The 26,343-nt window shown below is 38.9% G+C and overlaps 1 protein-coding gene across 3 annotated transcripts in view; it reads right to left on the reverse strand.

Annotated features, from left to right (window-relative positions):
• The window catches only part of HERPUD2 (HERPUD family member 2), a 54,710-nt gene extending 32,206 nt beyond the window's left edge, over window positions 1–22,504 (reverse strand). The window contains exons 1-4 of one of the 3 annotated variants that reach the window (XM_031665356.1): window positions 22,169–22,287; window positions 21,552–21,995; window positions 19,294–19,326; window positions 2,623–2,700 (exon numbers count right to left, since the gene is read on the reverse strand). In XM_031665356.1, the coding sequence (XP_031521216.1) occupies window positions 2,623–2,700; window positions 19,294–19,326; window positions 21,552–21,698 (258 nt within the window). In that variant the 5' untranslated portion in view covers window positions 21,699–21,995; window positions 22,169–22,287. Of the gene's footprint in view, window positions 1–2,622; window positions 2,701–19,293; window positions 19,327–21,551; window positions 21,996–22,168 lie in introns of all 3 variants that reach the window. The other 2 variants (XM_009203113.4, XM_021935900.2) reach the window with 2 other exon arrangements.
• Between the last annotated feature and the right edge of the window lie 3,839 nt (window positions 22,505–26,343).

The following is a 26,343-nucleotide window of genomic DNA, read 5'->3' on the forward strand; positions in this document are numbered from 1 at the left end:
ATCCCTTTACAGCCTAGCCATTCTATTACTGATAAACTGTTACCATTTGAAGGTAAATCTGTCATTTTATTTGGGATCCTTTTGAATTCAATATCTTCTCCATACTTGGAAAATGATCTAAATACTCTAATTGCTGTATTAAAAAATTATTTTGCATACAAAGCAGTCTTAAAGCAAACAATGTTGTGAAAGTTGTATCAGCACAATCTATCATTTCAGCATGAAAACATCTAGCACCTTAAACTTTTTACAGTTTATATATTTCCATCACTTGAGGCTTAGCAACCATAAAAGAAACTCAAATAACTTCATCATAATCACGTTTGCCTTAATTTTAGCAAGGTGATTTTTTTACTCTTTTTGGAGTCAAAAACTATTTTCATCTATAACACCTATACGCAGATATAAAGCATACATTTAAACTATATTCTGTAAATATCCCATGTTTTTCCATAAACCTACAAATACGACTGAAGAAAAATGTTACAAATAACGATTACGGTTGGCATTTTAGCTTAGTGAGATCATGAGCATATTTATTTATACTTAGACATAAAGCTAGCAAATAAGATGGGGAAAGGAAAGAAGGAATAAAGGAGGACAGAGAACAATGAGGGATGAGTCAGCAAGTTTTTAAAAAAGAAAAGAACAGAATGACAAAGAAAAAGGAGCAGAAAGAAAGATACCCAAATGATGAGAAAGGGAAACAAAGTTACTAGAAACCAAGAATGTATCACTTGCCTACCACGAACCTATAATCGTGCTTAATTTGGAGGCAAATCCAAGAAAGGGTATAACAGGCCCTTCCTTAAAGAGGCTCATGACATTATTAAGAGAGTAGATTTGTGCACTACAGCACAATTACAGAAACAGAGAAGTCTTTTTTGCATGAAACTGAGAAGTCCAACCTTAATTACTTTAGGAGTTTGGAGGAAGAAGTTACTAAGGGTTAGAATGCTAAAGAAAGGCTTCAGAGACAGCACGACAGAAGGTATGCCTGGCAAAGGAGGTTGAAGACACTCCTAATTTTCAATGCCCCCCTTAGCTTCTTAATACAGAATATTAACAAGCATACAAGTATAAGATGTTGATTCTTAGAAACATAGTTCCAAAAGGTCATTATTAATCACAATTAATTCACAGAATTTATTTATCTCGGGAATGTTTCCATAAAACATTTTGTGACTAAATAGGTAAAGCTAATGGCAGCATTTAAACTGAAAAAAGTAAAGGGGTACATTGACTTTAACAAAAACAGTTGAAAGAACTATTTAAAATATAAACATATTACTCAACATGTTTTATATAGGGGCACAAGAGTTCTTTGACTGAAGCAGTTTTTATTTTAAGTTGTCTGGCCTGAAACCATTTCTGGCAGCAAAAATGTTTTAAAAAGTCTTCATGTGCAGATTTAAGCTATCCTTGGGGTAAAATAATTAATATATCTGTATTTCAAAGAGCAGATGGCAGAAAGGACTATATTGAAATATATTTTATTTCTGAGCACCAGCATAAAAACAAGAAAAAAAAAAAAAAAGGACAGCCAGAACACAGAGGTTTTCAGGGCTATTCTAAATGATACTATACTGGTGGAGACATGTCATTATATATTTGCCAAAACTCATAGAATGTGCAACACAAGAGTGCACCCTAAACATAAACTACAGGCTTTGGGTAATAATGTATGTCTTTAAAAAAAAAAGAAGAAAGAAAGAAAAAAGACAAAAAACCTGCTGCAAAATCCACTATTTTTGAGGGAGTGGGTATTGCACCATGTTAGCAATCTGAAACTACATAATTCCAATAACAGCAAGAAGTCACACTGGCAAAGCTAAAATGTCAACTGTCTAAGCAGAAGGAATATACTAATTTTTTTTTTAAAGTTTCCCACAGGTGATCATAAACATACAGGAGAAGATACAGATCTTCTAAATTAGATAAGCAATATCTACAACAACAGTTTAAGTCAAAGAGCTAAGGCAAAACATAGAAGAAATTCAATTTTGCTATACTCACCAACAAAAAGCAACATTTCAAATGCTGAAAAGCTCTATAAGTATAAATTCCACAAACGAACATGAGCTAAAAGCTACTACTAAAATAACTAGCCTTCAAGCTGATTTTATTGAAAATATTGAAATATAAAAATGTATTGAAATATATTTTAGCTCTGAGCACCCACAAAGTTTGCTAACTGATGGACCAGTTAATTTCCTCCTGAAATTAAACTCCCAACTCAAGCAATTTGTATAAAAATATCATGCAGCTGGCAAAAAGGAGATTTAGAGGAAAGATTGTTATCAATGAAAATCCGTCACCACTACTGAACATTCTACTTCTGCACTACTGACGTCAATAGCATTTTCTTACAAAAAATGACAAATACCTGAACACAAATACATAATCCTACTTTAGATTTAACTATCAGATGAATATACAGAACCGTTACCTAAACTAGCAAGGAACTATCATGTTACTTTCTAATTTATCTTTACTTGTTATGCTACCCAAAGGGATTGATTTTAAGTATCTAAAAACTGAACTGGTTGAATACAATTTCAGAACATATCTCCTCTCACATTCTGAATGTATCTGGTATCAAATAGTGATAGAAAAGCTTACTTTTCTGAGAATGTCTTTCAGCTGCAGATGATCGGGAAGCAGTCTGCCCGAATACACCAATCTCTGATCCTTCGTCAACTAAGAAATGGGACAAAGAAAAGAATTCAACTTTTCTAATTATGCAAATTGAAGGCTGGGAATAACATGCCTAATTATGGGTAAAATAAAACTCCCTTTAGGCACAAGTAAGCAGAAAACTGACACAATTTAAGAACTTTTGTTTTTCCAAATTCTACTTAAGAAAAAACATTTAAGAGTTCAGCAAATGGTAATTTATCTATTGCAGCTATAATAAAGTACAGATAATTAATACTATCCTGGCGGGGTAGGGGGGTAGGTAAATTGGAAGTCTGTCTTTTCAACTGTAATGCAATGCATATATGACTATCATTAAAAAATCTTCAAGACTATATAAATGAGAAAGGGGTTGGCCTTATATTAATAGTCAACAGTAGGATAAAATTTCGAGGTCACCAGAATCATTTTGCCTTATTTTGTCAATTTTTCATCTAAGATAATATATGACTTATTTTCTTCCTTACTAATATTGTGCAGAACAATTTATTGGTTTTAATTCAAGAGCCATTTAGATTTAGTTATAAATTTACTTACTATTCTAATTATTATTCCTACCACTCTCACAAATACCTTTGTTAAGCTTTTCAAAAACACAAGACTAAAGAAAAATCAACACAAGTGCATGGAGAGTCAGTTGCCATCTCTATATGCAACCAAAATATGAAATTATGTAAAATTAAAGCATCTGTATATACTCCACATAAGGCCTATTTAATAACTGCAAAACAGGTGAATGTTCTTTGCATTTTATCAAAACAAATACTAGCCATATCAGTAATTCTTAAATATGCCAAATCCAAGCCACAACTATAACAATTTTTAAGATTCTGTATTCAACATAGCTACTACAAAAGGGTCTTCTTATATTAAAACTAGCCATAATAGAAATTATCATACTAAGATCTGTGGTTCAGGCATCCTTACACACCAAAGGTATAGCTATCCTTCCAAGATACTTAACCATTACACATATTCCAGTTTCTCCTGGAAGCATTTTGGAGCGTACCATTCCTCAAATGCACATGTACAAACTCCTATATATAAACAATCAAATACAATGCACAGGTTTTAAAATCATAAGTCTTACAACCTTTATATATATATAAAGGTTTATTATTTATATCTAAAGGTTTCTGTTTATATAGAAAGAGACAGAGAGAGAGAGAGGAGCACTGTGGTATTGTAAAATATATTTGGTTTTCATGCTGTTTTCTGCCAAATAGCTCCTAAAATCCTTGGAATCTTCAGAAAGATGAGTATCTTTAGTGTGCTAATAAGACAACTGGTGGCTGGGGGACCCTACACTGCCTCAGGATGGGGGCTGGTTGCCAGGGGAACAACCAAGTGATTAGAAGTTTGCAACTTTCAGTCCCACCCCCACCCCCAACCTCCAGAAAGGGAGAGTGGCTTAAGGTTGAGTTGATAAACCAACGGCCAATGATTTAATCAATCATGCCTACCTAACGAAGCTTCCATAAAAACCCAAAAGGAGAGTTCTGAGAGCTCCAGCATAGGAGAATGAGTCGAAGTTCCTCAAGAGTGGATGGGCCCAGAAAGGGCATGAAAGCTCTGAGCCCTTTCTCCCAGACCTCGTGCTATGCATCTCTCTTCCATTTGTATCCTTTGTAATAATATCCTTTATAAGTGAGCAAATGTAAGTAACATGTTTCCTTGAGTTCCGTGAGCTGCACTAACAAATTAATTGAACCCTAGGAGGAGGTCATGGGAACCCCTATTTATAAACAGCTGGTCAAAAACACAGGCCACAACCTGTGCTTGGGACCACATATGAAGGGGGGCAGTCTTGTGGGATTGAGCCCTCAACCTGTGGAATCTATCTCCAGGTAGATAGTGTCAGAAGTAAACTGAATTAAAGGACATTCAGCTGGTGTCCTCTGGAGAATTATCTGCAGAACTCCTTGTTGTTGGAGAGAAATCCCCACACATTTTGGTGACCAGACATTACAGAAGAATTCTGTATTGAGTGTTGTGAGAGCATAAGAGAAACTGAGTTTGTTTTTTCCTATATCCTTATAGGCACTGAATGGCCAACTATATGACCATAAGTTGAATGCTAAATATACACTCAATGATTTAATTTCTGCCCAAAATGAATTATGCAATGCTTTATAAATCTTTATAATGTACTTATTACAATTGGAACCTAAAGAAGTTTCTTCAGTAAGTATTACAGTCATCATAAACTATCACTTTTTTACCAGACCAAACATTTAATAGATAGATACTTTTATGTCATATCATCACTCTGCATAAAGGACATCGGTCTCTTTTTGTGAATTTTTTTCCTTTATAAAAATTCTCAAACATACATACAGTTGAGGGAATAAAATGAACCCCCAGGTACCATCTTCAAGAACTCTCAAGTACCCAGCTTCAACAATTACCAAATTCTGCTATTCTTGTCTCATCCATCCCTCATTTCTTTTTTTTTTTTTCTTCAAAGAGAATACTGCATTTTAATCTTTTTAAAAAAAAAAAAAAAAAGAGAGAGAGAGAGAGAGAGACAGGGCCTCACTCTGTTTTCCAGGCTGAAGTGCAGTGGCTATTCACAGGTGCGATCATGGTACACACTACAGCCCCGAACTCCTGGGCTCAAGTAATCCTCCCACCTCAGCCTCTGGAATAGCTGGGACTCCAGATATATGCCACTGTACCCAGCTGAGTACTGTATTTTAAAGCAATACGACACATCATTTCTTTTCACCTGTACAAATTCAGTAAGTTTTATAATAACCATAATGTTACTACATTCAACAAATAATTCCTTAATATGTAATATCCAGTGCAGTTCAACTCTTCCCACTTGCCGAAAAATGTTTTTTAAAGATGATTTGAATCGGAATCCAAATAAGGTTCACACACAAAATTTGGCTGTTATGCCTCTTTTAATCTTTTAACAGTTTCTATTTTTAAAAAATTTTTCCCAGGCTATTTATGTGTTGAAGAAATTGTTCATCTCATAGAACTTTCCAGTCTGATTAGGCAAACTGTATCCTCCTGGTATTGCTCAGCATGTTCCTGTAGTCCTGTACAATGTAGTTAGATCTAGAGGGCTGATCAGATTCCAATTCCTTTTTGTATGACAAGAGGACTTTTGACAAGGGGGACCTCAAATTGCACCATTTTTTACCAGAGGAGTCCCTACAAGGTGGCTCCTGCATTTTAACATGACCTCTGTCATCTCTAATAGTAGCTTCCTTGCTCTCAGGCACAAAATGCCCCAGAAGTTCATCTTACACATTCCATGCCCCAGACCTGGAATCAGCCATTGCTCCAGGATTCATGATTCATTTTAATGGGAAATGGTATCTAAAGACCAAAATCTAGGAGCTACGAGTACTGATTTTTACTTGTCATTACTTCTTCAGTAAGCAGAGCTAGAAAATAATGTATTTTTATAAAGAGAAACTTAAATCCTGAGTTCACTATGACATTTCCAATTAAATAGTATTCACTCATTTTATTTGTATCTTCTCACCCTGAAAATCTTTCTTGCTAATGACATTAATAAATACATGCCATTAGCAAATGTACTTATTTGTTTTATCCTACTATATGTAATTTCAAAATAACAATAACAAGATTGTTACTAACAATATTGAACAAAGTTTAAGATTTCTTATTGATCTTCTCTGTCCTTAGGATATAGGTCACTAGGCAAAATACAGTGTTTCAAAGTTACTTGAAATAATAATTCTTGTAACTGTGTCACCATCCTGACGTTTTTTAATTCTTGTGTTTTCATTTAGAGATTTCTCTATTTTTTTTATAATTATATATAACAAAAAATGGCGATAAGGTAAAAACTATAAACAAGGTGCATTCAAAGAGGCTTTAGTTCTGTCCTTGTCCCCTCTATGATTTTGGATTGCCCTTACAACGCTTAACAACAAAGCTGAATACACACATACTCCTATTTTCCTCCTTTTCTTACATAAAAAGTAGTACAATACACTTACTCTATTGCATCTTGTTTTCTCACTTAATAAGCCAGGGAGATTACTGCTTAGCAGCATAAAAATATTTCCCCATTCTTTTTAACAAACGCACAATGCTCCATTATATGAAAGGACTATAGTTTGTTAATGGATATTTGAGCGTTTCTAGGCTTTCGTTATTATGCACAGTGTCCTCCCTTCATATTATTCTATTTATCTCTATATCTTCCCACAGCATCCTGCAACAAGGAGATCATTAATGACATTGATAAAGGTAATCTTGGTGGTGTAGTAGAATAAAAACCTAACTGGAATTGATTCAAGAGAAAAGGAGAGACACGTAAAGACAGCAAATATATACAACTTATAAACAGTTTTGCACTTAAAGGAAGAAACAGGACAACAGCTAGAAGGGAAATGGGATCAAGAGAGGGTCTTGCTTTTGGTTTGTTTTATTCTTTTGTGCTTTTGTTTATTCAAGAGAGAAATAACGTGTTTGTATGCCAATAGGAGTAATTCAGTAGAAAGGAAAAAACTGATGATGCAAGAGAGAAAAACAATTTCAAGAGCAATGTCCTTCAGTAGCTAATAAGGGATGGGGGTCTTGTGCAGAGGAGTTGGACTTACAGCACAATATGACAGATGTAGGTAAAGAAATGATAAGAAACTTATACAATATCCCATCACCAGCACTCTGTGCCTCGACTTCCTTGTCTGTAATATAAGGGCAATAATAGTTTGTATCTCACAGGGCTTAATTTTCATAACAATGGAAATGCACATAAACTAGAACAGAACACAATGCCTACTGAGTATTCAATTAACATTAGGTGCTAATTTCTAGTACCTGCTCCTCCCACATCATGCAGTTTCATGAGGCTCTAATGAGATTATGGAAAAGTACCGAAAAGTTGAATGACTAACAGCAGGCTGTGTATGTTCATTATGCATAAGAACATGATTTGGATGCTGCTAAAACAGGTTGGGTTAAAGTTGCAATGACTGTCACTTCATGTGATTTAAAAAAAAAAAAACAAAGTCCCAATTCACGTTAGAACTTTGAAGTCTCAGTTTTTTTGTTGTTCTTTTTGGTTTTTGTTTTTTTTGTTTTGAGACAGAGTCTCACTCTGTCACCCAGGCTGGAGCGCAGTGGCACAATCTTGGCTCACTGCAACCTCCACCTCCCAGGTTCAAACAATTCTCCTGCCTCAGCCTTCCGAGGAGCTGGGATTACAGGCATGCACCACCACACCCTGCTAATTTTTGTATTTTTAGTAGAGACAGGGTTTCACCATGTTGGCCAGGCTGGTCTCAAACTCCTGGCCTCAAGTAATGCACCCACCTCAGTATTCTAAAGTGCTGGGATTACAGGTGTGAGCCACCATGCCCAGCCTAAAGTCTCAGTTTAAAATGACATCTATAAACAACAAAAGGAAATCTTTTAATTAATTTTACCTTCTCTACGAGAAAAAATACTTTCATATTAGTCAAAAGAAGTCCATGTCCAAAACATAAGTTATCTAACTTACGCTTTTTTATTTTTAGTGAAAGAATGTAGTATTTACCAACTACTTCAAGATGTTAATATATTATCTGCTTTCTACATGGATAATCTCCATTTTCCTATTAAACTGTAATAGTAATGGAATTTGTCAGATATTTTATCACAAGCATCACTTCTAAGCAAGATAGGGAAAAAATATTCTGGAAAACTCAGTATTTGGGACTACTGATCAAAATATACATAAATGGCGCACACTGACAGTCCTACTTAAAATGTTTACTCCCATAATTTGTTAGTAGACAGGTTTAAAACAAATTTTTCACAGAAACAATAGGTCATTTTCAGTCAGAGACTTCAAAAGCCAAAGCTTGGAAAACTTTGCAATGCAATACAAGTTAAATAAATTTAGGAAAACCATTTAGTTAAAAGTAGAGGTACTGAAATCTCATGATAGCTATAAAGTGATTATCCAGATTATTGATAATATTAATTTTTTATCAAGATAAAAACTCAAAAGATTTTGAGAATTCCTAGTCCTGGAACTATGGGTCGCAGACATACAAATAATTATTAAATTTAAAAGCTAGGCACATATCGTATTTAACCCAAAATATAGCTAACTAAAGTAGTATGACTAGTATCCCAGAAAGAGACTGGTAATCCCTTATCTCCAAGTCCTTCTTTTTTAAAACCACCTACACCTACTAAACAGAAAGGTTAGGCAATAGCTAAGCAAGTCTGTCAGCAGTAGGAGGAAAAGATGCAATAGCACCCAGCAAAAGTTTCTGACTTTTGCAAAGAGAAAGAAAGACACCACAGTCTTTATCATTTGCTTCTCTAGAAAAGGAATCAAGGTTTAGAAAAACCGTTAGTAGGCATATGTACATTTCATTCATATCACTGGTTTTTGCCCTGCCAGAGTCTTTGCTAAATTTCTCATCCAATTCTAAACGTTAGGGTTCTTCAGACAAGTCGCAAATTTGTCTCTCTGTCCAAGGCCTCACCCTCTCAGACCCAGATTCATATACCCAACTGTTAAGAGATTTGACATCTTCATATATTTTAACAGGCAACTCAAATTCTACAATGCACTTCAATTCCCAATTCCCCAAATCTTTCCTCTTATTTCTTCCCTATCCTGTAACAACCTGTGACCAACTGTTTAAGCCAAAAACCTGGGCATCATCCTCAACTTTTCTTTCTCTTGCCTTGCCTCTCATATCTAACCACTGTCAAATCCTATAGACTCTATCTCCATAAGTCCCTCTCAGATCAGTCTACTTCTTTCCACCTACACTGCCATTACCCTAATCTAAACCATCATTTCTTGCCTGGTCATCTGCAATAACCTTTTAATTGGTTTTCTTGCTTCCATTCTACAGTCAGCAGCTCTAGTGATCTTTTAACAACTTAAATCAGCCAGGCATGGTGGTTCACATCTGTAATCCCAGCACTTTGGGAGGCTGAGGCAGAAGGACTGCTGGAGCCCAGGAGTTCAAGACCAGCCTGAGCAACATAGTAAGACTCCATCTCCCCCAAAAAATTTTTTAAATGTAGCCAGGTGTGGTAGGGCATGCTTGTAGTTCCAGCTGCTTGGGAGGATGAGGTGAGAGGATCACTTGAGCCCAGTAGTTCCAGGCTACGGTGAGCTATGATCACTCCCACTGCACTCCAGCCTGGGTGACAGAGGAAGACCCTGTCTCAAACAAACAAACAAAACAAAACAAAACAAAACAAAAAAACTTAGATCAATCCTGTCACTCTCTGATGGAGTCCCACTACAATGGATTTAATTCAAATTCCTTTCCATGGCCGGATCTGGCTTCTGTCTCTCTCCAAACTCCCCAGTAGTATTCTTTCCTCCTTATGAGCCAAATTGACATTCACTTAGATCCCAAGCTCTTTTCCAATTCAGACACCCTGCCTGCTGTATTCTCCCCTAGCTCTTACATACCTGACTCTTAATCACCTTTTAGATTTTAGTTTTAAAATCACTCCCTCAGCGAGGTCTTCCTTGACTTATAAATCTACAGTATAGTATTCCCTCTCACACATCCTGTTTATATCCTTCGTAACACAAACCACAACCTCTAATTATGCCAACATGTGTTTTTTTTTCCCTTAAATAAAAGTGCCAAGAACAAAGGGTCCATAGCCATCTTGCTGTCACTGTGTTCCCATAGCCCACTACTGTGCCTCACAGAGTACATGCTAAGTGTAGATTTATGAGGTGTCATGAGTCCAAAACTGCTTACACAGACTTGGAGAAACCACCTAATCTGAAGTTTGTTAAATAAGTTATTTTACATGTAATCAGGAAAAACAGAAATGAAACATTCAGTCTATGAATTACAACACTAACTTAAAACACTTGCTGGTGCTAAATTCATCTGATTCATTTCTACAAATGATACTGATATTAGCAAATTATGATAAAGAAGCAATCATATATTAGTATTGTAGTATTTTTTTCTTTAAATTAGTAGTCAACTTTGAAAAAATGGTTTTATCTTTCCACAGCAAGGTCACATCAATTTTCAGAAATGTAGAACATAAAAATGTAACAAAATTACATAGTACCCCCCAAAATACATAAAGCAAAAACAAATATGGGCAAGGATGCAGAGAAACTAGACCCTTCATATGTTGCTGGTAGGAATGTAAAAGGGTGCAGCCACTGTGGAAAAAAGTTTGGCAGTGTCTCAGAGAGTTAAACATACAGTTGCCCTATGACACAATATATGCCCAGTTCCATTGCTAGGTACGTACCAAAAATGATGGAAAACATATGTGCACATAAAAACTTGTACAAGAATGTTCATAGCATCATTATTCATGATAGTCAAAAAAAAGTAGAAACAACCCAAATGTCTATCAGCTGACAAATGGATAAACAAAATATGGTGTATATAAATATATGCACACACGGAATATTATTCAGCCACAAAAAGGAATGAAATACTGACACATGCTATAATGTAGATGAGCCTTGTAAACATTACGCCAAGTTAAAGATAGCAGGCACAAAAATCCATATAACTATGATTCTATTTATATGATATGTCTAGACTATGCAAATTCATAGAAACAGAGTAGAAAAAAAAAAGAAACAGAAAGTAGATTAGCAGATGGAAGAAAAAAGAATGGGGAGTGACTGCCAATAGGTATGGAGTTTCTGGGGTGATGAAAATATTCTAGAATTAGATAGTGATTATGACAGCACAACTTTGTGAAGTACTAAAAACCATTGGGTCATATACTTTAAAAGGGCAAATTTTGCAGTATGTGAATTATATCTGCATTAAGAAAAACTGTTACTTTCAACTGAATATTCAAATGCCTTCAAATAATCTGAAGTTTTTGTTTTTTTGTAGCCCAGGCTGGAGTACAGTGGCATGGTATCAGCTCACTGCAACCTCTGCCTCCTGAGGCTCAAGTGATCCTCTTACCCCAGCCTCCTGAGTAGCTGGGACTACAGGCATGTGCTATCACACCTGGCTAATTTTTGCGTGTGTATGTATATATACATATGTGTGTATGTATATATGTGTATATATACGTGTGTGTGTGTGTGTGTATATATATATATATTTTTTTTTTAGTAAAGACAGGGTTTTGCCATGCTGCCCTAGTTGGTCTAAAACTCCCCGGCTCCAGTGATCCACTAGTCTCAGCCTCCCAAAGTACTAGGATTACAGGTATGAGTCACCATGACCAACCACAATGAAGTTTTAAAAGGAAAGATATTCTTAACAAAATACTAGCTAACCAAATCCAATAATATATCAAAAAGATAATCTACCATGATCAAGTAGGTTTCATACCAGGGATGCAGGCATGGTTTAACAAACCCAAATTAATAAATCTGATACACCACATAAACCGAATTAAAAATAAGATGATCACATGATCATCTTAACAGATGCAGAAAAATCATTTGACAAAATCCAGCATCGCTTTATGATTAAAACTCTCAGCAAAATCAGCATACAAGGGACATACCTCAATATAATAAAAGCCATCCATGACAAACCCACAGCCAACGTAATACTGAATGGGGAAAAGTTGAAAACACTCCCTCTGAGAACTGGAACAAGACAAGGATGTCCATTCTCACCACTCCTTTTCAACACAGTACTCGAAATCCTAGCCAGACGAATCAGACAAGAGAAAGAAATAAAGGGCATCCAAATTGGTAAAAAGGAAGTCAAACTGTCGCTGTTTGATGATTATATGATCATTTACCTAGAAAATCCAAAAGACTCCTCCAGAAAGAAAGTTCCTAGAACTAATAAAAGAATTCAGCAAAATTTCCGGATACAAAATTAATGTACACAAATCAGTAGCACTTTTATATACCAACAGCAACCAAGCGGAGAATCAAAATAAGAACTCAACTCCTTTTACAATAGCTGCAAAAAAAATAAAATACTTAGGAATATACCTAACCACGGAGGCAAAAGACCTCTATAAGGAAAACTACAAAGCACTGCTGAAATAAATCACAGACAACACAAACAAATAGAAACACATCCCATGCTCATGGATGAGTAGAATCAATATTGTAAAAATGACCCTACTACCAAAAGCAATCTACAAATTCAACGTAATTCCCATCAAAATACCACTATCATTCTTCACAGATTTAGAAAAAAAAATTCTAAAATTCATATGGAACCAAAAAAGAGCCCACAGAGCCAAAGGAAGACTAAGCAAAAAGAACAAATCTGGAGGCATCACATTACCTGGTTTCAAACCATACTGTAAGGCCATAGTCACCAAAACAGCATGGTACTGATATAAACACAGGCACATAGACCAATGGAAGGAATAGAGAATCCAAAAATAAACCCAAATACTTACAGCCAACTGACCTTTGACAAAGCAAACAAAAACAAGAAATGGGGAAAGGACATCCTTTTACACAAATGGTGCTGAGATAATTGGCTAGACACATGTGGAAGAATGAAACTGGATCCTCATATTTCACCTTATACAAAAATCAACTCAAGATGGATTAAGGACTTAAATCTAAGACCTGAAGCTATAAAAATTATAGATGATAATATTGGAAAAACCCTTCTAGATACTGTCTTAGGCAAGGATTTCACGACCAAGAACCCAAAAGCAAATGCAATAAAAGCAAAGATCAACTGTTGGGACTTAATTAAACTAAAGAACTTCTGCAGGGCAAAAGGAACAGTCAGCAGAGTAAACAGACAACCCACAGAGTGGGAAAAAATCTTCATAATCTAATCATCTGACAAAGGACTAATATCCAGCACCTACAAGGAACTCAAACAAATCAGCAAGAAAAAAAACAAAAAATCCCATCAAAAAGTGGGCTAAGGATAACTGGTATGAGCCCCTGTGCCTGGCTGGATATTTTTTATGCCATTAAAAAAAAACTGCCTCTTCAGTTTAAATACCAATGAATTTAATTTAAATATCAGGGCTGGGAGCGGTGGCTCACGCCTGTAATCCCAGCACTTTGGGAGGCCCAGGCAGGCGGATCACTTGAGGTCAGGAGTTCGAGACCAGTCTGGCCAACATGGTGGAAACCTCATCTCCACTAAAAATACGTGGCAGCAGCAGGTGTGGTGGCAGGTGTGGAAGGCTGAGGCTGGAGAATCACTTGAACCTGGGAAGCGGAGGTTGCAGTGAGCCAAGATTGCACCACTGCACTCCAGCCTGGACAACAGAGCGAGACTCTGTCTCAAAATAAATAAATAAATAAATAAATAAATAAATAAATAATTTAAATATCAGGAAAATCATGTGTTAGACCTAATAACAAATGACAATAATCAACTGAATTTTCAACTAGTTATTTTGGTATTATAAGCTACAGCATTAGGAAAAGCACAGATTTTGAGATGTCAATTCAATTTGACTTGTAAAAAGTAATATAATATTATTTACCCAGTCCTGCTAAAAACATTATCTTTTGGCTTGATTAAAAACCCATTTCTGGGCTGGGGCGGTGGCTCACGCCTGTAATTTCAGCACTTTGGGAGGCCAAGGGGGGCGAATCACAAGGTCAGGAGTTCAAGACGAGCCTGGCTAACATGCTGAAACCCCCATCTCCACTGAAAATACAAAAAATTAGCTGGGCATGGTGGCAGGCGCCTATAATCCCAGCTACTCAGGAGGCTGAGGCAGGACAATCGCTTGAATACAGAAGGCAGAGGTTGCAGTAAGCTGAGATCGCCCCACTGCACTCCAGCCCGGAAGACAGTGTGAGACTCTGTCTCAAAAAAAACAAACCAAAACAAACCCGTTTCTATATTAGTTAGGGTAATGACAGTTGCTACGACAAATCCCAAGATCTCAGTAGCTTAACACAATAAAACTTCGTTTCTCAATTTAAAAAACATTGCATGGTACCCTTTTAAAATAAGAATTCAGAAGGCTCAGCATTGACAAACCTAAAAGTACTAGTTAAATTGTCAATTTAAAGATTCTACTGATAAGATACTGGCTCCACAGAGTAATATATAAATATAATTGGCCTCTCCATTAACACCACCACTATTCTTCCTGGTACTCACCCCTACATCCGATAGTCAGCAAATTCTATCAGGTTCACTACTTTCACCACCAATACTTCACCCTAGATGAAGCCTAGTCACATATGGCAGTGCAGAATCAGCCAAATAATAAGACAAAGAACAAGCTGGAAACATCCTGATATACTCTGGCCCAGAAATAGAAATAACCCACTCCAAATAACCAGCTGCTTAACAACTGGCCAAAAAAACCTCTGCTACCCACTTAACAGACATTGCTAAAAACCAAGGTGAGGAAAGCTCACTTGCTGGTATAACAGGTGAAAATAAGTCCTAACCTGGACTTTTTTGTTGTTTCTAAAAGGTTCGTGTATATGCCATTATTGAAAGTGTCTGACCCTTTAATGTTTAACTAAATATCAGAAACAGATCAAATATCATACATCTCTAACACATTTAAATTATCTCCTGCAGTCTGATAAATGAGTTTAAAGCCAACAATTCTATATTTCAAGAACGTCACTTAGTATCAAATGATTAAATTTTTTATGTCAAGGATTAAATGGGTCTTTCAATTATGTATGGCTTAAAAATCATGTTCCTAGTATATCCAACTTCAGCATAATCAAACTTCATATGCTAATTTTAAAATATTAATTAAAATTTTTTTAAATATCTATCATCTTAATAGTTCAGTAAATCAATCTTCAACTTACAGGTTAGTTCAATGAACTATAATCTAGTCCTTTAAAAGCAGTAACTATTAAGTACTTACATAGAGTTCAGTCACAAATATCAAATAGCTTTAAAGAGCTGGGTCCCAGGAAGTACACAAAATATCATTTCTGTGGGAAATGAATTCTGTAAATTTGTACTAGAACACATCTCCTTCCCATTTCCCACTAAAAGCATCCAATCTAAAACCCCTGAAAATTCAGAAACACTATAAATAGAGGCACAGTCACCCAAACTGCCTCTACCCCTTATCTCCTCGCAGTAACAGTAAGCAAAACTGTACATACAGAATATTACAGAGTAATGTTCTCTGGAACTCCAAAGAGACATTCCCAGTTTAACTGCTTCCACTCATGGGTGGAGATATATGATATTCACACAGCAAGTGATATACACCTCTGATGTACAATAGAGCATGTCAAAGTATATGACTATGGTTCACACAAACTGGTAGACTGTGAAGATAGGACAAAGATACGTGCACTGCAGTCTTCAGATATTATGCATCCAATCTTTCCTATAATTTCTCAGAATAAAGAGAAATAACCACACATTAAGCTAAGTGTTAGCACAACAGTAAGGCTGTTATCCATTTATCTGCAGCCTTTAGACAACAAACCTGCCAAACATATACATCTCTTTTTATAGCTCAACTGGTTCTTTTTAGTTTACAAGTATATACCTGAGATGGCCGAGTCCCTAATGCCTTTCTTCATTTTATTATATACAACCATCATATATAATGTGTACAGTAAGTCCAACCTGGGTTCAATTCTAATTCTACTCCTTAGAGTCTGACCTAAGCAAAAAAAAAAATCACCAAGCCTCGGTTTCTTCATCTATAAAGTAGAGCTAATTATAAACCTTACATCATAAGAAGTCTATGTAATAAAGCATATCAAATGCTTATTATAATGCCTGGCACACATGGCAAACACTTAGTAAATGGTAAAGTCAGAGCAGTTAAATAAAAGCATTCTAGAAAATCAAAGCAGAATTTATTATGTTTAAAAAAGTAACTTAAGCTAAAAGTTCTACAAAAATCCTATCTGGAAAGTATTGATAAATGATTAAACATTACCTTGATAATAATGTTATTATATTTTCCAAAAAGACATAAGGCTACAAATAACATTAAGCAGTAAAATTTTAGTGAGCAGTCATTCAAAACTTTTAGTCTGTTTTTCATCAACTTTAACATTCAATTTTATAGTACCCTTTGTTCAAAAGAGGTTTTAAAATCTTGAACTATATTTCCCGGTGACATGAAACCCTCTTAAATGTATTAAAATCTTCTAAGACAATAGTTTTATAAAACAAAAATTGTTTTGTTTATGGATTGTTTTGTTTATGGATTAAATCAACAATTCCAAAGTGGTTAAACAAGTAGACTTTTTTAAATGACCTAAGTAAGGTAATAGGAAATTACAAAACTAAGAAAGATAAAATTTCAAATGATATGAGCTATTTCTACCTATAATAAAAGTAAGACTTCTGATTGCAGGCAATTTGGTTATGGAGTGTTATAATCTCACAATAGAACCTATATATACAATTGGTTCTATTCTTGCTTCTTTAATTCTAATAGAATCTGAGAGTAAAGGAACAGTTTGAAAAAACAGCACAAACCTGCCTAACTGATCAGGAGAGGCAGGTAAGAAAATGACTGCTTAGTTTAACAGCATGAATGGCAAAGACAGAGGAAAACTATCCAGAACTGAGGGACACAATCAAGAGGTATTTTGACCCCAAGACTGAAAAATGGAGAGCCAAGTCATGCAAGCCCCAAAAAGGTTTGCCTTCAAAATTGAATTCAGAGTGAATCAGGTCCACCTTAGTGACTGCTTGTTCACAAGAACAGATACAGTAAGAGAACGAGAAAGGTACCTAACGGGACTTAAGAGATTGATATTTTTAAAATTTTCTCTAGGATGATCCATCTATTATCAACCATTTTGATATTTACATCTCTAACAACTAAGTCTAAACTCAGATTAAAGTCTGAAACTCAAGTAAAAGTGGTCTTCTTGCTAAGTATCTTTATCACCAAACAGCAATTACCTAAATTTTAGAATTATTTCACAGTGCAGGCCAATTTCAGGATCTGAAAAGCTAGTCATGAAGTGATGTCAAATGTCATATTACAATACAACTCACAATTATCTATATATTCTATTAATATAAACTAGGGCACTTCCCATTTCCTAAACCAAGTCCTAAAGCAATTATCAATATCATTCAAAGTTAAGTCCAAAAGAGCTCAAAACTCCACATCCGAGGTTTTTAATTATGACTTTGTATGGCAACTGCCTAAATTCCTAACTAGAAAACACCTTTCCCTTCATAGATCATTAAGGATCTATAATCTTTTTACCTAATACTGTATTACTAAGTAACATACTAATATAAAACAAAGTCATCAGTGCAAACATTAACTCCAAAAGAACAGTTAAGGCCAGGAGTGGTGGCTCATGCCTGTAATCCCAGTACTTTGTGAGGCCGAGGTAGGTGGATCATCTGAGGTCAGGAGTTTGATACCAGCCTGACCAACATGGTGAAACCCCACCTCTACTAAAAATACAAAATTGGCCGGGCGTGGTGTCACATGCCTGTAATCCCAGCGACTGGGGAGGCTGAGGCAGAAGAATTGCTTGAACGCGGGAGGCAGAACTTGCAGCGAGCCGAGATAGCGCCATTGCACTCCAGCCTGGGCAATAAAAGCGAAACTCCGTCTCAAAAAAAAAAAAAAGAATAGTTTAAAAAACGAAGCTATCAGAGTGTGATTCCTGTCTGCTTAAAACTGTAAGCAACTCTTGAAGAAAACGTAAATGTCCCTGTGAATCTTTTCTTGAAACAGCTACACATTCCCCTAACCCCTACTCCAGACACAACCATTCCCTTTCTGTGCTCCTATGCAGCACACAGAACACCCCTCCTGTATAACACTAGTCACATACTATTATGGTTATTTACTTACATGTCACTGGATCTGAGCTTCATAAAAGCAAAGGACTCTTACCATCATCTTCACACTTAGCATAAATATTCAAATGCTAGGCCAATAAAATCCTAGTTAAATAAATAAATGAAGACAAAAAAAAATGTGCTTTGAGGGGGAGGGGTACATTTGTTCTAAGTTTACTAGGGGAGGGAGAAGCGCATTTAACATATCCATATGGAGACTGTGATTAGTCAAATCAGTATCTGACCATGAAACTAGGATCCTAGGATTTTACGACTTCACAGAGTTCAGCCAGAATTCCATTAACAGCATATAGACATATGACCTATCCTTGCAGGATCCTAAAAGGACAATCTCAAATTTTCATTCTTTCCCCTCTAGCAGCACCAATTTATTTTCCTAGAAGCCACTGCCCACAGGGACAAAGGCCCTCCACCTACCCCTGACCCATCAGATCCAATTAGAGCAATATTAATGACAGCCATCAACTTTTTACTTACTGGCACACTCCTGTTCCTACAAAACACTGCAGCTCTACTCCGCTAAGTCCACACACTGATAACGAAAGTAGGCATATGTGCAAGGAAGATGCACAAGAAATTATCTCTGTTAAACATAACAGCACTTGAAAACTAAAACACAGAATCAATGTTTAGTCATGGCAGGTGGTCAGAAAAACCTAAACTTCCTTTATAATATTACTTAACAGAAAACTGTTCTGAATTCTAAAAAATGACCTTACAAAGTAAACTTTTAGGACTCCAACTCCTATGTTGAGGACTACCTATGGCTTTGCGATACCATTAAACTGCTGCTCAATAACTGTGATGCTTCAAATCAATTCTGTGATAAGAATGTAAACTTACTACATCTGGTAACTATACAAAGTTTTCAGTGAAATTCTATGACGATAAGCACACATACCCGCGCTGCTCCAGAGCTCCACCCACTCTCAACCTAGAAATGAAAGTTAGCCATTACAATTCACTTAAAGAAAACTTGTCAAAGGAGAAAAAAACGTTTGCCATGTTAATCATTAATAGGCTGCATAGTATTTGGTTTAGCCTCCAAAAGTGCCTCCAGTGTGGCTATAAGAGGCAGGCAGGTTGTGAAGGAGAAGAGAAGTTCTGCAACAGATCTCATCCTCAGACAGCTAACTAATGCACAGCGGCACTGACATCCTCCACTAGTGATCAGTGCTGCACAGACACACCTCCTGCCAAAAGCAGACCTCTTCAGGGGTAGATAAGGCAGACAGGCGTCCCACTCCCGTCTCAGGTACTTTTTTAAAAAAAGAAAGTTTTAGGAAAGTGATAAATTGGTCTATAACCTGCAGACTAAGTCTCTTTTGGTTTAATAGTACAATGTAAATAAAGATCTTGCCTAAGTACATACCAGAGCATATATTTGTTATGAACAGTATTGTGGAAGTCTATGACTTTCAATTGACTATCCTAAAAACCTATTTTCCACTTCAAAAATGTGTAAAACTAATCATATGCAACAGGAAATCTTTTGTAATCAAGATATTTTCAAACAAATTGTTACTCCCTGTGTAAATCTTAACTTTCAAACAAAAGATGTGAATAAACAGGGGCTCTAACTAGTTTGTTTCAAGTACTTAAATTCCTCAGGGTTTTTTTTCTCCTCCTACTAAAAATATTTGTATCACAAAGTACTGATAAACACAGCTAACGCCAACTAAGGGTTGTTTTTCTAAACCTCCTGTTTTTGCAGTAACCGTCCCATTTCTGTGGTTCTTCTGCAAGCCTAAAAGCCTAACTAAACTTAATACAACACTGAAACGGTCATAATTCATTAATATAATATAGATCAAGTGTCTTCCTTAACTTAGGTGCATAAAACAAGTGTTAAGCATAGAAAGCATAGTTGCCTTTCAACGGATCCATGCTTAAACGTGCCTGATTCCAAAAGTATTTCCCACCCTAAAATCCAATCCTTTTCATTAAACAAAAGTTTTAATAAACACTACTTATTCAAGAATTAAAAAATGTATACAATGGAGAATGTGAAAGCCTCACTTTCATATACAGTACTCTACATGACAGTACACTCACTTCTTTTCTAAACTATTCCAAGACTCCTTGATTACCAACTACGTCCTTTCAAAACTGACTTTGGGGACAGATGGAGCTGTACTGTATTTTATTTATTATCTTTGCAATATCCAGACATGATTCAGAATGGAACACAGAACAGAAAAGTCATATGAATAGAATGCACCAAATGGTGGTGGGGTGGAGGGCAGTTCTCTTTAAAATTAATGTCCATGTATCCTCTACAGGAGAAAAATGTTGAAAGGGGTGGTGGTGAAAATGAATCTACTTATAATTCTTTGGTCCTTGAAATATATATAGTAATCTTGAAAGTATAATTTTTATAGGGGTCACATACATATTTCTAAGAAAAAAAAATCTTCAATTTCTGTTTAAATTTCTGGGTCAAGTGTTGAAAGTAAAAAGGAATGTTAGTCTAAGAAGCAATAAAAGCTCTGATACGGGTTGTAGTGCTTTTATCTTTTTTTTTTTTTTAAGAAAGGATATATCTCTCACTCGCATATTAGGTTGATGACTCTAAGTCCAAAGAAAGTGGTCCCTTTTCCAGGTGTGCCAAGTCTTTTTTTTTTTTTTTTTTGAGACAGAGTCTCACTCTGTCACTCAGGCTGGAGTGCAGTGGCCCGATCTTGGCTCACTGCAACCTCTGCCTCCCGGGTTCAAGCGATTCTCCTGCCTCAGCCTCCTGAAAAGCTGGGATGACAGGTGCAAGCCACCACACCCGGCTAACTTTTTAATTTTTAGTAGAGATGGGGTTTCACCATGTTGGTAAGTCTGGTCTCGTGATCCTGACCTCGTGATCCGCCAGCCTCGGCCTCCCAAAGTGCTGGCATTACAGGCGTGAGCCACCGCGCCCGGCCTTGCCTGCCAATTCTTAAGTCCCTTGACATTTCTGCTTTCTCTTACTAATTAACTGAATCTCATCAGGAAAATATTAATGATGGTTCGAACACTCAGGAGACACAACCTCAGAACTCAAAATATCTCGCGGTCTACCAAAAGAGACCTATTTGATTCAAGACTGGAGGGGAGGAGCAGGAAAAAGGAGGGTACACGGCACGAAAAGCTGCTGGTCAGAGCAGCTGCCCCCAGCTTTTACACACTTACTGGTTTGCTAGGGTAAACGTTAGATAGATGCGTTTTTAGTTTCCCCACGGTCCAGTTCAAGAAGCAGCTAATAGTCTGGTCACTGTATTTCTGATTCGGTGCTTTAATGATGAGGGTCACAGGAATCTCCATCCCACTTTGGTCCATGGTGCCCCCAAAGTCAGACAAAGTCAAGAGGAGCAGCAGTTAACCCCAAAAGAGCCGAGGTGGTCACCGCCGGCGCGACTGGGATGCGGCCAGAAGTGAGTTCTTAATATTCCGTGTCCAAGTCAGTTACAAGTGCACTGGGCGATACGAAGGCCATTGCCGGTACCAAAGATGGACTGAGGTGGTGGCGACGGCGACGGTGGGGTCTGGGTGCTGGGCCGTGGATGCACCTCTCCCCGCCAGGTCCGGGCTCCGCCGGGCTCCAGACTGTGAAGGCAGTCGCGAGGAGAGAGGAAGCTATAAGAAGGAAGGGTGGGAGGGATGAGGGCACGACGGCCGGCCAGGTGTCACTGCCCCGCCCCACCGCGACCCCCAAGCTGAAACGCAACAAGGCCCCTACGCCACGGCCCCGCGGTGCGGGTTGGGGAAGGGGCTGGGCCGCTCAGGGCGGTCAGCCGGGACTGGGGTACCTGAGAGAAGGCCGCGGGGCCCGCCACCGCCGCCCTCCGCGCCCAGACAGGGCCGCCAGCCACACCGTCCGGCGGGGCGTTCTCCGCGGCAGCCGCTCCCTTCCTGCTGCGCGGCGGCGGCCACGGCCCAGCCCCGGGTCTCGCGAGGAGGCGCGGGTGGCAGGGAGAGAAGTTGACCCAAGGGCGCGGCCCGGCTTTCCGCCTGACCCTTCACTCTGGACAGCTCAGGGTGGCGCAAGGCAGGGCAGGGCCGCGGACGGCCCAGGCGACTGCAGGTGGCAGGAGGGCGGGGACAAGAGCCGTTGGGCCGGCCTCAGGCGCGCTGGTTTTGTTGTTCTTGTGAGGATAGTCTGGGGCCCCTTTAAGCCGGAACAGGCAGGGAGGAAGTGCGTCACCGGCGGCACGCCCCTGCACATGGCCCTCCTCCGTCGCCGCCCGCCCTGCCAACCGTCCCGCTGCCGCCCGCTGGTCGCTCTCGGGCTGCCCGGGATTCTAGCTGCCAGGCTTCGCGTCGCCGAGCGGCAGGTCGGGCTCCTCGGAGCCTCTCCCTCCTGGCCCTTTGCTCGGACTCGGCCCCAGCTGCCCTGAGGCCTACCGACTAACTCGGCTGGCGCTAGCCTACCCTGTCTTGACCGTACCCTGAAGATTTAGGAAGTCTTTCTCCATCCCAGGAGTCGTCTCTGCAAAAGCTAATGGCCTTCCTGGTGCTGAACCACACTTCTGCTCAAAATCTGTTGAGCGCCGTCTGTCTGCAAAGCAAGGTGCCAGGAGCTTTGGCGGAGAAGCCGTGGGGTACATGCATAAAGAGTACAGGCTTTTGGTAAAACCCGAAGTCCTCCTCTACTTTCTGGGGGACCCTGGCCCTCCTTGCTGGGCCTCCCTTGACTTCTCTAATGGGGACGGTGATGCCTACCTGACCGCAAGCTGAGTAAATGAGCTATGAGAGCAAACTGTGGTGCAATTCTAGCGTGTGCCAGCCTCTCAAGCGTCAGTTTCCGTCTCGTTCCTCTTATTCTTCACTAAAATCCACAAGTATTCATTGAGCACCTAATGCGTGTTCAGTATGGTGGGAGATGAGGGATGACTGTATTATTTTTCTATTTTTATACGTTAGACATAGGAACAAAAAGTTGAGTCTATTGCCCATAGCCAACCTTGTCTTCATTTTCTGCTGTGGTTTAGGAGTCGGTATATTAAGTTAAGGGTTGTTGGAAGTGCATTTTCACAGATTCCGACTAATACAGGGGACTTTGCGAGCTAGCTTCTTTCCCTCTCACTTTCAGAAGGGCTTCGAGGTAGCCACCACTGAATTAGTTGAGAGACAAGGCACCCCTCCTGAGGAAATCTCAATTGCACAACCACTACTATGCCCCAGCTGAGCAGGAAGCAGTTAGAGCAGTGGTCAAACCTCCCTAACAGCACTTGGGTTTTCCTGTTGAAAGAGGGGACTGAGAGCCAGGACTAGTTGGATTTCCTAGGCAGACTAAGAATCCCTAAGCCTAGCTGGGAAGATGACCGCATCCACCTTTAAACACGGAGCTTGCAACTTAGCTTACACCCGACCAATCAGGTAGTAAAGAGAGCTCACTAAAATGCTAATTAGGCAAAAACAGGAGGTAAAGAAATAGCCAATCATCTGTCGCCTGAGAGCACAACAGGAGGGACAATGATCAGGTTATAAACCTATAGGCATTCGAACCACCAACAGCTACCCTCTTTGGGTTCCCTCCGTTTGTAAGGGAGCTCTGTTTTCATTCTTAAATCTTGCAACTGCACACACTTCTGGTCAGTGTTTGTTACCACTCAAGCTGAGCCAGACCAGCAGACCAGCAGCTGACTGCCATCCCTTCGGATCCGGCAGGGCGTCCACTGTGCTCCTGATACAGCGAGGCACCCATTGCCGCTCCTGATCAGGCTAAAGGCTTGCCATTGTTCCTGCACAGCTAAGTGCCCAGGTTCGTCCTAATTGAGCTAAACACTAGTCACTGGGTTCCATGGTTCTCTTCCGTGACTCACAGCTTCTAATAGAGGTATAACTCTCACCACATGGTCGAAGATTCCATTCCTTGGAATCTGTGAGGCCAAGAACTCCAGGTCAGAGAACACAAGACTTGCCACCTTGGAAGTGGCCTGTGGCCATCTTGGAAGAGGCCCACCACCATCTTGGGAACTCGGGGAGCAAGGACCTCCCAGTAACACAGTGACCAGGGGGAGATTCTTCCTCTCAACAGCTAATGCACCAGGATCTCTTACACCCTGCACTCCCTCACCTTGCTCTTCACGGTAGAACACATACCATATCTTAGCTGTACTCTATCAATTGCACATCTGAAGTAAATAGTGAAGTCTCCTTTGTTTCCAGTCATGGAGCAACAACTTGCTATGATACTGGCCTTCTGTAGCAGACTCTTCTTTATCTACCCAGGCACTCTAATGGAACTTTAATTCTAGCAAAAGTTATTTTCTCAGACTCTCTTGAAGCAAGGCGCAGCCATTTGACACACTTCTAGCCAGTGAGTTGAATGTTGAACTTACTGCTGAGGCTTCTAGGAAACCGCTTAGATGGAAGGGCTCTGCGAATCAGAGCTCATCTTTGCCCTACACCTGTCTTGAAGAGCTACAGCACTCATAGTTCACTCATGAAACAACAAACAATGGCCTGCATGCCAAGGATGGCAGAGCGGAAAAGTGTAAAGAGGCTGGGCATTTGATGCCATTGTTGTGCCACCAGACAAGCCCTAGGCTATCTTCCCTAAGACTCCTTGTTTTGGGTCAAATTCCTGTTTAAGCCAGAAAGTTTTCACAACCTTCACCACCCATTCCTGCAGCTGTTGTCTCATGCTTGTGACTCAGACTTCCAGGAATCCTTTAGAAGTGATGTGGTGATCTCGTTTGGCACTATGCAATGTACATTATTAATGAAGCTACCCTAATAAATATTAAGACAGAATGTGCATTTCACAGTGATTCAAATACTCTTTAACACTCTTTAAAACAGAGTCCATCAGCGGTTCGCTAACACAGAGAAAAACATTTAAAATTGTAATAAAGGCTGGGCGCAATGGCTTGCCTCTAATCCCAGAACTTCGGGAGGCCAAGGCAGGTAGATTGCTTGAGCTCAGGACTTCAAGACCAGCCTGAGCAACATGGAGAAACCCCATCTCTACAAAAAAATTCAAAAATCAGCCGGTGTGGTGGTGCACGCCTGTGTTCCCAGCTACTCTGAAGGCTGAGGTGGGAGGATTGCTTGAACCCAGAAGGCAGAGGTTGCAGTGAGCTGAGACCGCATCCAGCCTGGGTCATAGAGTGAGACTCTGTCTCAAAAAAGAATAAAAAGTAAAAATAAAATTGTAATGAACATTGAAGAAATTGAAATATATGGGTACAAAGATGTTATAGTATCAGAAAAAATGACTTTTTTTAACTTTATAGCCACTTGAATTAAGTTCCTAAAAATGCTTTTGATGCTGTTGAGCTTGGCCATGATAACAGTATGTAAACATCCCACTGTTGTTAAAATATGTATAAACAGGTATGTGTCCAGAGCAGTGTATGAAAGGGTGGTTCCCAGAATATTGATAGTGTTTAATGTGGAATTTGGGCTAGGAAAAATAATTACCAATGAGGAGATACAAGATAGCAGCAGTTAGGGAGAGGCCGTCCATGGAGCTGCTGATTTAAATCACCGTCCATTTTAGCAGATAAGAACTGGAAATGTCAAAGAATAATTGCCAGCTCAGTTACCATCTGTTACTAAAGATAGCCCCAGCCAGGTGCAATGGCTCACACCTGTAATCCCAACCCTTTGGGAGGCTGAGGCAAGTGGATCACCTGAGGTCAGAAATTTGAGACCAGCCTGGCCAACATGGTGAAACCCCATCTCTACTAAAAATACAAAAACTGAGCTAGGTGTGGTGGTGCATTCCTGTAATCCCAGCCACTAGGGAGACTGAGGCAGGAGAATTGCTTGAACCCGGGAGGCAGAGGTTGCAGTGAGCTGAGATTGTGCCACTGCGCTCCAGCCTGATCGACAAAGCAAGACTCAGCCTCAAAAAAAAAAAAAAAAAAAAAAGCCCGTAATGAGAACTCTCAAGAGTACCATGGTAATATAATATGGTAATAGATAATAAAACAGTCATGATCATTAATAATAAATAGAATACTTCTACTTCAAC

This window comes from Papio anubis, chromosome 4 (genome assembly GCF_008728515.1).
Source record: "Papio anubis isolate 15944 chromosome 4, Panubis1.0, whole genome shotgun sequence".
Taxonomy (NCBI): domain Eukaryota; kingdom Metazoa; phylum Chordata; class Mammalia; order Primates; family Cercopithecidae; genus Papio; species Papio anubis.